The sequence below is a fragment of the Manduca sexta genome, chromosome 22, assembly GCF_014839805.1.
Source record: "Manduca sexta isolate Smith_Timp_Sample1 chromosome 22, JHU_Msex_v1.0, whole genome shotgun sequence".
Classification (NCBI taxonomy): domain Eukaryota; kingdom Metazoa; phylum Arthropoda; class Insecta; order Lepidoptera; family Sphingidae; genus Manduca; species Manduca sexta.
The window spans coordinates 13,869,311-13,885,536 of NC_051136.1; the positions used below are offsets into that span (position 1 = coordinate 13,869,311).

Consider the following 16,226-nt stretch of genomic DNA (forward strand, 5'->3'; position numbering starts at 1 on the left):
TCATAACAGAAAAGTAAATTATTATAAAATAGGGAATTTTTAAATATAATTTGATGATTATGAGCAGTATGTTCTAGTGCGTGTAGAAGACAAAAACTACAATCTGAATAATATGGAACTAGAAATATGAGAGAACATGGGAAGAAATATTTGTTATTACGGCAAGAAAAGTGATGATCCCAAGACTTTACTCATAAATTTGCCATAATCGTAGATAGTCTTGGCAGGTCACAAGCATGTCTACACCAAATAATGGTGCAGGCGATAAAACTTGAGAATACGTATTAAATAAATTTGTATAGCCCTTTAAGTGAAACTTATGAAGACTGTAATATTTAATTTCTAAATATAAATATCAAATAAATAATTCAAAAAACGTCTTCGTCGTAATAAAGTGTAATAATTTCGTCCAATTTGAGAATTGGAGAGATATAACATTTTTGAAGGTTTCCCTGATATTGCAAACGGACGGATCCTCGAAATGCCACATCTAATATTCGAAACAGCGACGTCTACAGAAATTTAATTGGGTCTTATTCGGGGAAATATATTTTGATATAGGTTATTGCCGTAGATTTTTATATTTAATGGATGTTTTATTTATGTGCTAGATACAATATTAGTAATGCAGTTTAAATCAAAATAATAAGGAAAACAGATTAATGGACAGTTTCTAGAGTAATCGCATTTGAAAACGGAGACCGCGAGCAAAATTAATTATACAGACAATTAATATTCTTAACAATTTGTTTCAGTTGTGATCATCGTGGCTGTAGGTCAGTTATATTTAATAAATTTGAAAAAAAAGTCCGTGTATTTCTATATTATTAATTGTTGTTTATTCAACCATGTGTTTTGGGTAATAACCTAATAAGAAATGATTACTAGGTATTAAGTAATTTGTTTTTTTATTAGTAATCCAATTGGCAACGACATCTGTACAAAATCCCAAATCTCATTTAACCATCTGAAATACAAGGAACAAACAGACCGAAATCAGCGTGAAATCAAATTTGTGCGTCGACAGATGTTCGTACCTTTTACAAAATACGTGACAACTCCGCTCTAGCCTCGCTTCAAATAAATCATTATCGATTACAGCCTGCGGCGTTACAAATGGAAGCTATGACACACTATTAATATGTGTATACTGTTGAAAATATATAAACCCTTTATATCTAACGGGATGAGCCGAAGTGTAGGTACATCAACGGTTTAATAGTTCTTCATCTCTCGCGAGCTTACACAAAATGATAAACAATGTTCCTGGACAGCAAACATATTCTTAATTGGAAAATTCAGATATATTACGGATTCCCAATATAGAAATCAAATATCAAAATCAACAAGTTTCAACATCAATGAATTAAATAATACTTCAACAGAAGCATCATCATTTATACGGTTTCCAAAAGTGCCCGTTAAAAGATACCGAGCAATAACTCTGTTCCAACTTTGCCTACGTATTTACGAAACTACGAAGATCTAACATTCGGCAATGGCTAAACTAATCTTGGCCTTAATAGCATTAACAAGCCATTACAACACAAAGGTACTACTTGAACAATATACGTGGTCGATTGGGAGGCAATAATCTTGAAACTTTTCCTATGAAACGGCCGATTGCAAGAGTTGTCTTTGCACGAGGTTTTAATTTAAAAAGTTGTGCGATGCAATTTATATCAGTCGGGTCTACGTGAGTACTCTCATTTCACTAAGAAACTGTAGTTATTGGTTTTCTTATGAACTTTATGTCTTTCTGCTTTTGATTAAACTAGACCGCAGCTGTTTTACGATAGTTTCAGATATTGCTTTTTGTGCAAGCAACTCATATTTGGGATCAAATGTAACGTTTTTTTGGTCATAAAATATGGAAGTACCATTATTAATATTGGCAAATATGTATTGCCGGAGGATAAAAATATGAGTATTTTATTTACTATCTTCGACCTTCCCTTCCGAATTCCTTTACATAAAGCTCCATGCAAACGTTGTCCATGTTACTCCGTTAACAAAATGATAGCAACGAATTGTCAATATTTCGTTTTCATATAATTGTATTATCAAACTTATCAATACTTCAACTTCATCTTAATTACTTATCGATTTAGATGCCGCAAGCAAACTCAAAATTAATTCGTTAATAGACATCGATAGCAATATTTTGACATTTGCTATAGATCCCATATTAAGTAGCTAAAATTATGTGACTACTGTACTTGTATCCACAGTGAGTAGACTTCATAATTAATTAATAACTGATTGTTTAAACTATATGACTGTCAACAGACCGATATGATGAGAGCCGTTCGAAGTGCGTTCGTTAATTAGCTCCATATAGTTTTACTAAATAGGACAACAGCTCATTACTTCTAATAACTTGGTAAATAGATGGGGGATCTATTGCTCTTTGAGAGCAAATACAATAGTAGATTTTTATTGAAGTGTAAAATATTCAAATGGATCATCAATATCATTATTATTTCTTTTTCCGGGGCAAAAAAATGAGAATCTGCCAGAAATTGTACCTTTTATTCCTAGTTGTAAAACGCTGTCACTTTCCCAGCAACAAATCATAGAACTTTTAGAGCCATGACTAGTGAATCCACGCCAATAATTAATTTATGTCAGTTATCACACTACACAGCAAAAGTATATAGTACTCATTTTATTACCAATTATTTGGTAGCATAGATTACGTGTGACTTTTGTTTGGTCGGCTTATACGGTAATATGATGAGTAGCATTTTCTCAAAAGTTCTAAAACAGACCCTTAGTATTTTATTGACGTAAAAATCCAATATTGGTTTTATAGAGGCTGTATCGTTGACGGTTTTACACTAGAGAAGATGCACAAGTACTACTAATAAACCCTAAACAAGTAGGCAAGCGCAGTTGGCAAAGCATTTAAATATTATACAACTCATATGACTATAAGGAAAATTATTATTTCCTCCTTGGTTAAATATTACCGAAATAAATTGAATTTCGTGAAAGGTGCCATAGAAACATAGTTAAACGTTCATGAACTAGTCTCACCCAACCATTTAATAATGTCTCCTCGCCATGCCACAACACACTATATTAATTCGAATAGTCTAACCCCGAAAAGCTCATCCAGGGACGTAACTTTCTCTATTACCATTTACATTGATAAGGGTCTAATTGTCAATTAATTAAATATTAAAACTGCGGGTAATCTGCTCCACGCAGTTTCCCTTCCAAAAACTGCCTTATGCCTTATATTAGATTGTGGTATAAGCGAGAGCTGAGAGCGATTTTCTACGGACTAAATTCAACTCTTCTGTAGATTAGGCCTCTGATAGGTAGTAACTATTTGCTGCAAATGATTTAGCACCACTTGCATAAACTATTGTATGGTGAAGTGAAGATTTCATACTAGCCGTAATAGGCCATCTAAATAATTCTCGAGAAATGCATCTTCTAGCCTTTAAGGATCATAAAATAAGTCCTACGAATCTCGAGTAATATTTTCTTATATCTAAATTGGAGATCGATATGCAATAAGAAGAGTACTGGAATAGTCTAGACCTGAACAGCAATAGAATTTAGTATTTTGAATCTCGAGTTATAAAATGGTTTAGAATACTTGTCACGTCGTTGGGTTAGGCTTTTGGCGACAGTTTTAAGGTCGTTATCGTAACTTTGGAAGCCTTAATCTGGAAACAGACTAAATATTGTCTGGATGTATAAGCTGAGCGCTATCGTAAGCCTTGTTTATATGAAGAAGTGAAACAGAATGAATCGGACAAATATTAGAGCTCAAATAAACTGTTATGTCAACATTTTGTTTTTATCTGAATTTTTTTTTGGCACATAAATATTTCATTTAGATAAGCTTTGGTTTTCTAATATTAGTTTTTCCTATTTTAATAAGCGTTACAAGACTTCTCAAGTAATCTTTCAGCCTAACATAGTAACACTCAATCCTTTATTAACCAAAGTCGTCGGTGAAACGTTCCAAAGTCTAGCAACCACTCATCGTTCTCTTGAGTTTGAAAAATCCAAATGACAACCTTATACCAGAAGGTTGAGACGCGTGTTCCGCTTAGATTATACTTGTAATAGACACTTAAGGGGTTGCTGTACCGTTTAAAACGAATAACGATATCCTAATGTAGTTAGGAGCTATTTAATTGCTCGAGGCAGCCCTAACTGCCGGGGATTAAACGATTCCAAATATCTTCCTTGAGGCGTTTCCGTTGGAGGTTCATTTTTTTATTTGCTAAGGAAATCGGTTTTAATATCGTTTCTGCGTTTAACAGGACTTATATTTGCCTTCTTTTTCATGTTGTTGCCTTTTTGTATGTTCTGGGATCTAAATATACTATAGCATATTGATCTTTACTTTTAAGGAATAATGTCATTTTTTACAGTTCATATATCCACTGTAAAACTAGCAAAGATCTTAAAAAAATTTAATAATTATTATTACAGGTGGCCGGCGTCGTTGGCAGAGCTGATGTGCTGGCGTGTTTCTTCTTTCTATCTTCTATACTCCTGTATCATGGGTAAGTTTGTAACAAATATTTTTGATCCTACAAACATAGTCTATTTTCTTTTCAACCCACAACATCCAAATATCCATTACAAGGTCTTATTATCACCGTTGTCTCACCAAATACTTTACTGTGGAAGCTGTATATGAACCCCTAATATGTTTTCAAGGGTAACTTAACTACGCAAACCATCTAAAACTGGGTGTTCTCAGCATCTTCTTGGATTCACCGCTCTTACCTGTCTTTTAACACCGTTGTCATAGACCTGACCTCTGTTCGGATCTTTAAAGAAATTTTTCTTATAACAAAATACTGAAATCCTCGCAATTTTCAATTTCAAAGTAATTAATATGATGGTTCTAGAAACCTACGATATTTAAGCTTGCTTTTTTATCTACATTTTACTGTAGTTCTGTTCCCTATTCTTGTTTGTAAACGTCATTTAAATAAGATCTAATAAATGCATGGTTGTTTCATAAAATTAAGTTTCTACACCAAGCTTCAGGCGATTATACAACTACTGCATTTATTTATCTTAATGAAGTTGATTTATCTACAAAACTACAAGCTGAATATATCAAAACAGAATTGTTACCCGTTAAACTAGATTTTGAAACAAAACAGTTTCCGCGTTAGAATACGTTTCTGGAATAACAATTGTCCATTATAGAAGCTGTACCAGTACAAACATTTGTCAAATTCTGGATAATTAGACAGCTTTATTGGTTATTTTGGGGTGATAGAGTTTTTAGAAAGACGTTTTAGGATAGAAAAATACAAGGCTACATAATATAATTATATTACTCTTTATTCATATAACTCTTTAATTCTGCTTCAACAATAAGGTATTGCGTATTTGTCATGTCAGAAATCTAATTAACTTTTTTTTTTAATTTTATACCCATCTACAAGTTAATGAATAAAATAAGTAACAATGAAAAACACAGTTTCAGGACCCGCAATAAAATATATATTACTTATATTTAAATATGTAAATAAAAGTTGCCAGCAGTTAAAGAGCCGCGTAATGCTGATGTATCTAGTAAGATCAATCAACGTACATATTTGTACTTACTTAAAATGGACTGTAATATTTTATGTTACAATAAAAATTAATGAACGATATGCATAATGAATGTACTTAAGTTGTTAAAAGTTTAATTCAGAACTAATATGTTACCAAAACTACAGCTTCATTACCATCAAGTTGGAAATCATAGTCGCGGCTTGCAATGTTTTAAATTAAGTTTAAACTTTATCCGTTCTGCTGCGAAACGTCTGCTTCATATTCATACGTAAGCTCACAAATTATTCCTCAAAGGGTAGGCAGAGTTGCCTATCGTGTTCTAGTTAATACTTGTGCACCATTTTCGGCCATATCTTTTCCGTTCCAATTCTAGAAGAGCAACCCGTTACCTTCTTAAGAATTTAATCAAATCTTGTGCAATTCTTAAAAAAAACATAGAAACTGTAGGTACTTATTGATATTTTCAGGACTTCTAGCTGTCATCGAGTATGGTGGAGCGTGGTAGCTGGTGCTCTCAGCATGCTGGCCAAGGAGACTGGGCTCACTGCTCTGCTGTTCAGCGCTACTCTGGACCTGTATAGATGCTGGAGTAATATACAAAGGTATAAAGTCCTTGCTATTCTATTAAAGAAGTAATCTGAGTTTTTTTATGTGGGTGGAATAAGGCACTACGAATCTTCAGAACTATAACAATATTAAAGAAAATAATGAGATCCTATTCTTTTCTAAGAATCCAAGGATTTTGATTAACTACAAAGTTATAAATTTCTGAATATTTAAATATTTCAGATCATCATCTCCAGTGAAGTGGCGATGGAAAGGCGACAGCGCATGCACCAGGATAGTGAAGGTCCTTGCTGCTTTGGCCTTTCTAGCTGGAGCGAGGCTCGCCCTTCTCCAAGGATCACTACCGGCTTTCTCTCCACAAGATAATCCACCAGCATTTCATCCTTCGTTTGCTGTCAGGTAACTTTACTTGGATTTCGTATAAAAAGTTGTTATAGGCGAATTATTACATGTTTAGGTACAATTTAAAATATTTAAGTTTTTAACTTTGTATCATGATGTCAAACATTTATCATTTTTCATTAACATACTTTTTATGTATTATTTAATTACTTGTTTTCAATAATCCCCTTCTCTTTCATCCAAAACGCAATATTATGTTATTGATCATAGGTTACTGTAGAAACAAGCACATAATAAGGAGTATTTCTTAATTCATCTTGTAATTTCCAGATTGATGACATTCTGCTACCTGGCCGCGTTCAACTGGTGGTTGCTCCTGTGTCCTTGGACTCTGAGCCACGACTGGCAGATGGGGTCAATCTCCCTCATCACCAGCACTTGGGACATTAGGAATCTCATTACTTGTGCAGCGTTGATTGCTTTGATGGCATTATTTTACAGATGCTTGACGGATTTGGAGGTATGGGGCCTTCATTTTTTAATTATATTGTAGACGTACCTTAATAAAATTCGTTCTAAATAAAACAGACTGATAAAAAAAATTATTAAGATTGATTTATAACACAAACAATCCAATGCCTAATGATGATGATTAGCCATGCGAGATGCTCGTCGTCACATTGATTCCAAAAATAAGATGTATAACATTGTTTATGTTTCAGCTGCAGCGCCACACTCCAGCCCTTGTCGGCATGATGCTGCTCATCATACCGTACTTACCGGCATCTAACTTACTGGTTACCGTTGGATTTGTAGTAGCGGAGAGAATCCTTTATATACCTAGGTAATTTGTGTAATACATGCGTTAGTACATATCTGTTGTAAATCCTTAGTATGAATGATGTATTTTCTCATATTTTGCTCAGAGCCTTAGAGGGACTCCTTCCTTTCGAGAGACTTCAATCCCAGGAAAATATTCCCACGGTTTCTCTCAAAGTGCACTGTCATTAGACAATACCGATATTTATGCGTTTTGTTGGAAAAATAATTAAATAATTTAGTAAGTAGCTCTTTTAATTTATTTTCCAGCGTTGGATCTGTGATCCTCACTGCATATGGCATGCAGTTGTTATGGCGTCGTGGCGTCAATAAAAGAAGAATTTTGGTATTATGCGTCGCCGTTCTGGTGGCAGCTGGAGTCGCCAGGACCCATCTGAGGAACAGAGATTGGAGGACCAGAGAATCCTTACTAAGGTGTGTTGATTACATGATTATTCAAACATATAATGTCTTTCTTTCGAAATTCAATAATATAGGAGATGTAGATGCTAGTCATTTTCAAATAGTCTTAAAATTATTCTCCAATAGCAAAAACCTCTTTGGTATATAGATGGCGGCTAACAGAGTATACCATATGCTGCCTGGCATCCGAACACAACATATTCTGCTCGATAATATAAAAAATATTCGTGTTTTTTTTCTCCTGCAAAAATCATTTATTTTGTGATCGTATTCTTTCAGAGCGGACCTCTCAGTGCTTCCTCACAATGCAAAGTTGCATTACAATTTTGCGAATTTCTTAAAAGACATAGAACAGCAGGAGAATGCGATCAAACATTACAAGGAGGCTCTCAAGTGAGTTTGAACGTTTTACTAAAATAACTAAACGTAATACAGAACGAAATTTATTAAATTTAAAATTGAGTATTTATTATTTATTTAGGATTGAAATCTTTAAATATTGTCAATTAATTGAATAAACAATGATAAAGCAAACATCTAGCAAGGTAGTTTATGCAACAATTTATGAATTCCAGTTTATGGCCAAGTTATGCCAGTGCCCACAACAACCTTGGCACCCTGGTGTTAGCGTCAGGCCGCGCGGAGCATCACTTCCTTCAAGCATTGAAGTACAATCGGGACCACGTCAACGCCCATTATAACTTGGCGAAATTATATAGGTAAGAATATTTGCTCCATATAATAAAGTCTGTCCAACAAAATTTAGAAGTAAGTAGTAGAGGTGTCTTCTGTTTTTCTCTTTTGGATTATTGTATAGAAAATACTTTGTTTAAATGAACTAAATTAGAATCAAACTATATATCAACGAATGAAAAAGTAACTAACATGACTAATGAGGTCCAATAAGAATTTATTTTTTTATGAATTTGACACATTAAGTTTCTTCTTATTTAACAATGGCTCCAATATTTATGAAACCGATGAAACATAACTTTATTAAAATTAATAAGTTTCGACCCAAAATGAATAAATCGACAGCCATAGAAAATGGGGTAATTGATTACAACCAAGCAGAGGAGTATACATCATAGATGAGAAAACAAGCACTAAATAACTAGGTAGGTAGGTTTTAAATTAATCACAGAGCAAAGAAATACTGGAACAAATAATACTAGGACAAATTAAGTTTGTTAACGGATGTACTCGAGTTCATAATAAAACAGTAAGAAAACACAAAATAAATAAAATAACAGGTCTAGTACGTTGCTTATTTGCGCACTTAATATTTGTGTAGTCGTTACTCAAGCTTTACTCCTTTGTTTTAAAAAGCGCTTATCTGGGGTTAACGTCTTGATATCTCTCATTTTCTGTTTGCATTTTATATCAAACATTTATGCCAAAGAATATTAGATTATGTCTATACACATCGCTCCTTGAATACAAAAGGGCCACAATTAAAAAAAAAATGAAAATCGTTTTATTGCAAAAATGACACCTGAACCGACTATATTTTATAGTGAAAAAAAAACTCCCATCATTTTGCTTATATTATGGCTGCACTGACTTACCGCCATTTTGCATTAGCTCACTTTGACAGGTAATGTCAGTGCAAAACCGCCATTTTGTTAGTTGCGCCCGGAGATTCAACGCAAACGCACGTCGGTTGCGTGAAAAAGTGCCACAATCCAAAATACGTCTGTATTGGATTCAAAATTTCAGGTAAGTGTGATTATATTTTACAATACAAAAGTGCCATATTTTGGAAAACGTCCGTTTTGCATTCTAACATTAGTATTTGTAACCATAATATATAATACAAAAGTGCCATATTTTGGAAAACGTCCGTTTTGCATTCTAACATTAGTATTTGTTATTATATTTTGTAATACAAAATTGCCATATTTTGAAATACGTCCCTTTTGCATTACATTATAGTGGAATAAATAATTATTTTTAGCGTGCTAGAATGGGAAGGCCAGAAATATTGCCGTTTTGCATGATAATAATTTTAGTTTTCGTTACAATTTTAAAAATAAAAATTACCATTTTGATGTTAATTTTGTTCTATTCTTATTAATTCAGTGATTTTTAATTTAAAAATCATACTCGTATTTATTTGTTTGTAAATTAATAATATAAACTAATTTGAAGCCCTGTCCCTGTAGCTTTCGTCACTAATTTAAAGTTTTTTAAATAATATCAGTGAGTGTTTATAGGGACCTATAATAATACGGGTAGATATTCGTAAATGTTGAAAAATATGTGATTAAGATGCATTGCCCCATATTTTCTGTGAATTTGACTGTGAATTTGAATGTTAAATATGAGGTGGTAGCTTAAATTTGTTAATTATAATTAAAGTGTTATTCCTGGCAAATTGGTATTGAAAATGTCATATTAAGGATTGTTATGTATTTGATTGTGTGTATATTTTAGTGTATGTATGTATTGTGTGTATGAACTAAGGACTGTATAATATATGTATAGAATTGTGGGTATTTTATGTTTTTTAGTTATAAAACGTTAAAGATGTTTTTTTTACAGATTGACAAAATGAATAGAGCACGAAAAATGTTGAATATGGCAACCTCCGTTCAAGAATCGGAAAAGTTCAAGCATTACCTGGCCACAATAATAATGTGCAATATAAAACTTGCTTTAATACTCCAGCTGCAATCAGTCTACCCGTCACGTTACCCATTGATTCTTCAGATACAAGTTCTATAGCAGACAGTCAACCTGACCTTAACCTATCAATATTAGCGGATGAAGACAGTGAAGTAAGCTGTGTAACGAATACCAAAGACATAAATAGGCCAAAAATAGTTGTTGAACAGAGTGACTAGAGTAGCAGTTCAAGCAACTCTGATACCAATTCCAGCCGATCATAAACATCCAGTAGTTCATCAATTGCAGATTTTTCTTCTAAGTATTACCAAAAGCTTTTACGAAATTTGTAATTTTAATAATAGATACCTAATTGTGATAAAATTTAGAATAGTTAATTTTAAAAGTTCCTTTTGATAATAAAGACTTATAAATTTCATACAAACATTTACAAAACAATAATAAATAACGATTATAAATTGTAACTTAAAATAGTTTACGTAAAAAGTGCCTTAAATTGTTTATAACTGTGATTTTGTAAGACTACTTAGATTGTTATTGTGCAATAGTATTATTACATATAAGCTATAGTATTTTGCTACTGAATTATGTGCCTTTAGAACTGATCTCGTATTTTGTTTTGTTTAAATTATTAATGTTAAAGAGAGACAAATTAGTGTCGTCATTTGATTATTTTTTGAGTTTTTTAGAGATTTATTAATGAATATGGTTAATTTATGTATATTTTGATGATGATAAATACACAATTATCTCTTGTTTTTTCTATTATTATTACAAATATAATTGTTTTAGAGAGATGTTTAATTTTACTGAATAATAGTTACGTACAAAGTTGATCTCAATTATATTACTTAAAAATAAGTTAAGATTTTTTAGTTTAGATTTTTTAATACAATGATTTCCTGTTGTCTATTCACTTATGTTTTTACTTAGTAATAAGATTAAACTTTTTAATATGTTTTTTTACCAAAAAGGTACAATAAACCATTTTTATTTGTAAAACCGTGTTTAATTTTTGACATATTTTTTATAATATTGGTTCAAATTTTGAATGCAAAAGGGACTTTTTTGCTTTTTTTTCTTAATAGGCAACAGCTATTACAAAGTTTATATTATAGATAGATAGAGCTAAGAAATACGCATCTAATGATATATTAACATCTTATATTTAATTAATAAATATATGAAATATTATAAAAAAACAGTTTCAAAAATTTGTTTTGGCTGTCCTGTAAAATTTATGGATTTCGATTTGTGTCCCTTTTGTATTCAAGGAGCGACATGTCAATTGATACCAAATTAGGGGGAGTTCTTGAATCTTGACCTACTCAGCAAATGGGAACGGTGCTCGGCTAGGGGATTATGAAAATTATTTAGTTCTTTTTATAGCATAGTTATGCAAGCACAGGAATTGACGGCTTGGTATTCTTCAAAATCTAAAAGGTCTAAAAATCTTCCCTTGTAAGGAATATGTGTTGTGGACCCTGGTCTTAAACAATCACTGTTTCATCACTTCCTTCTTTATGTAAAATGATTTGGGTATCTGAGATAAAACATGAATTTGATTTGTCATTAATCATAAATTATTAAGGTCCTTTATTTCTAATAAAATTAAGGTTATAAAATTAGTTATTCAAACTTGATTATGAAGGTCAAACCGAATTAAGTTTACGCCAAACTGACGTATAAATTCTCTACATACTAATAAATATTCTTGCAGAAAAAAGAACCGTATACCAGAATCTCTGAAGATGTTAGAACGCTGCATCAGTTTAGAGCCACGGTTCGTCCAAGCCTACCTTGAGCTCCTCCACCTCAAACCACAGGAAGACATACGATGGATTCTGGACAAACTCCTGGAACTGGAACCAAGGAATTGGGAACACTATTTGCTTTATGGCAATTGGTTCAGAGATAGAGGTAACCAGTTAAATTACTTTTCTAGATAATAGGGGATTTTTTGCTCTCTTACCTATACGGCTATCGAAGCTGTCCTTCGAATAAAACGCCCGTAATTGCAAAAAGACGGATACGCCCCTGTAAATGGAATAGGGCCCCATGATCTTAACCTTTCTTTTCCTTCTTGCTTAGTGTTATACCAATACTAACCAATACTAAGTGCCAGGGTCGACCTTGCTACTTTCACACTATAACCAATGCGATATACATATTACTGACAGAATACCACCATCAGAAGATGGCTTTTTAATAATGTTATGGTGCCACGTTTAGGGCAATAAGCTTCTTATTCCTTTCCAGGTCTCTTACCACTGTCGCTGGAGTATTACATGACAGCGATGCGGCTTTCGTTCAGCACTGGGCATCATAGCACGCGCGGCGAGATACTATCCCTGCGCGCTGCTTGTCTTGCACTGCGCAGTGCGGGCCAATACGCTAGGGTACTGCAGCTAGTGGTTAGGTAACAATGAAATATCAAGTTATCGCCGAGTTCTATAACATCCATTAAGTAACTTTTTTGGTATATGTGTATCGGTATGTCCAGATGGCACGGCGTGCGCGGCGACGGGCAGCCCGCGAGCCGGCGCGTGCTGGCGGCGCGCGCGTGGCGCCTGCGCACCGAGCTCGCCGAGCGCGCCGCGCTCTACTCGCGCCCGCGACACCACACGCTACCAGTTAGAACTCAATGTAGATCAACTCTAACATCCAGTTTCTTCACCAACTATAAAAATAGAAATAAAGTTATAAAAATTGCTGAAACAACGACGTTAATGTCACGGCTATAAGAATTGCCGCATATGTTTGACGAAATTAATAGTAACTGACTGTTGGTGTCATTGAAGAGACTGGCTGTTAATGATACAAACCCTTAATGAGCGGTAACACAAAAATATTATTATAATTTAATTATTCCTAAAGAAAAACTATTGATGCACATTTTAATATGTCGCAACGTTACATTAGACTTTAATGATACTACAAAAGGAATTAATCATAATGAATGGTTTGTGTAGCGTTCGAAATGACCCTTTACAATAACTTAATATTTTTCACAGGCAACGTCAACCTGTCTTCACCACAGCAAACTGGAAGTATCTCCAGAAGTCTACATAAACGAGTTAAAATCCAACCAGGTCGAAGAAGGGTCCAAAATTCAACACAATACAGCGCACAGTGTACCATTGGCCGCGTGTGACGCGAACAAAATTCTAGATAATAATTCTAAGAAAATTTGCAAGAAAACTAATGAGAAGAGCGTCTCGCTATCAGCTCAATACAAACCTACACATAATAAATCAGAAACCGGACACAAGCAGAAAAGCTGTCCTTTGCACAAAAAGAAAAAAATTAAAGACCCACAGTCGTTTTCGCCTTTTGTGTCGAACCATTTGATAAAAACTTATTAAAATTGAAGACTAAGAGTGAAGTTGTGATTTGCATTTAGTAGTTATGAAGGATCCAATATGGCAATCAGGAAATGCTTTTGTATAATATATTGATGAACTCTGTCCAATGTCCATATATAAAATAGTTGACTTTGTATTAATGTTTCAGTATCAAAATAAAGTCATATTGAATTCTCTGTAAATAAGTATTGTGTAAAATTAATCTACATTTACTAAAAGTAATGGTTAAATATTAAACAAAGACTTTGGTGATTATTTTGTAAGTCGCAATGTATGCCATGTAAATTAAGGCAATTAGTGTAAGCTATAGTTTTGTTTTTATTTTCAAACCATGCAGTTAGTATAAAATAAGCTGAAATGTAGCTATCAAAAATAATATTAATGGAATTGTATTAATTTTATCAAATTTCGTCCTTTGGGATTTAATAATAATGACGTTTGAACATTGTGCAATAAATATAAAATCGTTTACAATTTTTTTGTGTACGTATTTGTAAATAAATTGGTATTATGTACAGTACAGTAGTAATAAGTAGGTATAAATAAGAATAATTAATGGAAAAAACCACCTTAAGAGACCCAAATTCTGTAATCGGTTTTCGTAATTCACTGTAGTACGTCATTCTTTTTAATTCTGAACATAAAGTATACTTAACTGATATGGTAAAATACTTAAATCATTTTAAAGTCCGTTAAGAAGACCACAATTTGTTATTCAGTGTATTTCAAATCGAAATGAAGTTATTTGTTATCATTTATTAATTTATATAATGCCATATATAAACTAACAAACACTGACACCAGTCCTATTGGCTGATGTCACAAAGCTACAATAACCAATATTGGGCCAGCACCAGAAAATACTAAAAAGAGGATTGTGGCTCCAATATTGGTCATGCAGCGTCGAACTCAATGTTTCTATAATGTATAAATTTGGTTACAAATGAAATAAAACATGATGAACCTTAGCTTTTGTTGTTTTTATTTTCTATCATTGTAAAATAAATTTTCATTGAGTTAATAGAAGTGAGTAGGTCTTGTGCATTGCGCAAGTTGTATATTAATGTTGAAATGTTGGATGAAGTTGGATGCAATATGTATAAAAATCACTGATACAGGATTCTTAGATTAATGCTCCATTTAAATCCTGAATTATTTATTATCCTAATTTTTTTTTTTTGTTAGTCACCAAAAATATGTTACTGTCATTCGTCGGTATACCTAGACAATTCCACAATTATTCCAACAGAGTAAGTATTAAAACTGTGGTATTTTCTTACTATCTGATACCAATGTAACTAGATAGGTTATTGGAATATTATATTATCGACTTCAAAATGAGAGAAGGTTTCATTTTATTATTTTTATCTGAGTCCGCTTGATAAGAAAATAAATATTAAAATACGAGGGATATATATATATATATTATCGACTACAAAATGAGGGGGGGATTAATCTTTTTATAAATTTTTGTCTAACTCCGCTTATTTATGAAAATAAATATTTAAAATACGACGGAAATTAATTTGTAGCTGAAATGGCCAATAAAAATTAATAATACATTGCCTAACACATATCGAAATATGGTCTATTGAAACGGTAACAAAGGTGAGAGAACGTTAACTCCAACGCAACATTAGGTCAAGCATATTGTCAATCAATACAGCCATTATTCGCTGGAGTAATGTTACGGACTGTTCATTATACAACTACGTTACTTTAAAGCATAGATCTAATATTAACAACTTCGTAGGCGTAAAGTATCTTATTAACATTTTTTGCTAATTGGGGGGTAGTTAATGATCTAATTCCAATTGGGACGCCATTCACGTAGTTCAGTAGTCTATACTGCATTAGTAACTTCGACCGTTAGCCGTTTTAGATAATCATGTATACATACTGATTGTTATTTTTCGATTTGTGTCTCTATGGACTTGTTAATATCATTTAAATTACCTTCTTTTAGTATTAAAAGTTCTAACCCCGGGCTCACGTGTTGTTTGATCTGATTTTAGAAACTCCAACAATTTTACGTATTTAATCAAATGTTTACTTCAACGTATACCATTTCTATTTATACCATGCTTAGGTTATTATAAAATCTTACGTAATTGCATATAAGTGAGGGACGTTACCAAACTTTATTTCCGATAGTACAAGTTCCGCAAATTGAGTGTTGACATAAAAAGTAATTAGGTTTTCTTATTAAAAAGACAAGAATCAAATTAATCGTAACAATTGATGAAAATAAAAGAATAAAGCGAGACCAATCGAATCAATAGAATATTTCAATAAATAGAAGTTGAATATTGCATTACGTCGGAATCTAAAATATTTTCTTTATGTTTTACAGATGTTGTAAAGGTGACCAAATTAATTAGGCAGACTAAATTATGATCAATTTAAATTGTTCTGTTTTTTCCAATCAGTACTACTGCAATTTATTTATCATGGTGCTATGAAATAGATCTGTAAGAATAAGGTGCAGATTGTTTTAAATTAGAAGAATATAGAATTAAAACAGAACAAAAGGCG

General features: G+C 32.7%; 1 protein-coding gene across 1 annotated transcript in view; it reads left to right on the top strand.

The window, feature by feature from the left end:
- Window positions 1–14,064, top strand: part of LOC115442004 (protein O-mannosyl-transferase TMTC1) — a 117,297-nt gene extending 103,233 nt beyond the window's left edge. Inside the window, exons 4-15 of the mRNA XM_037441594.1 lie at window positions 4,459–4,532; window positions 6,015–6,149; window positions 6,337–6,513; window positions 6,787–6,976; window positions 7,179–7,300; window positions 7,546–7,710; window positions 7,978–8,091; window positions 8,274–8,417; window positions 12,047–12,246; window positions 12,586–12,745; window positions 12,830–12,959; window positions 13,341–14,064. Coding sequence (XP_037297491.1) covers window positions 4,459–4,532; window positions 6,015–6,149; window positions 6,337–6,513; window positions 6,787–6,976; window positions 7,179–7,300; window positions 7,546–7,710; window positions 7,978–8,091; window positions 8,274–8,417; window positions 12,047–12,246; window positions 12,586–12,745; window positions 12,830–12,959; window positions 13,341–13,691 — 1,962 coding nt within the window. The 3' untranslated portion in view covers window positions 13,692–14,064. The remainder of the gene's footprint in view (window positions 1–4,458; window positions 4,533–6,014; window positions 6,150–6,336; window positions 6,514–6,786; window positions 6,977–7,178; window positions 7,301–7,545; window positions 7,711–7,977; window positions 8,092–8,273; window positions 8,418–12,046; window positions 12,247–12,585; window positions 12,746–12,829; window positions 12,960–13,340) is intronic.
- The last annotated feature ends 2,162 nt before the right edge of the window (window positions 14,065–16,226 follow it).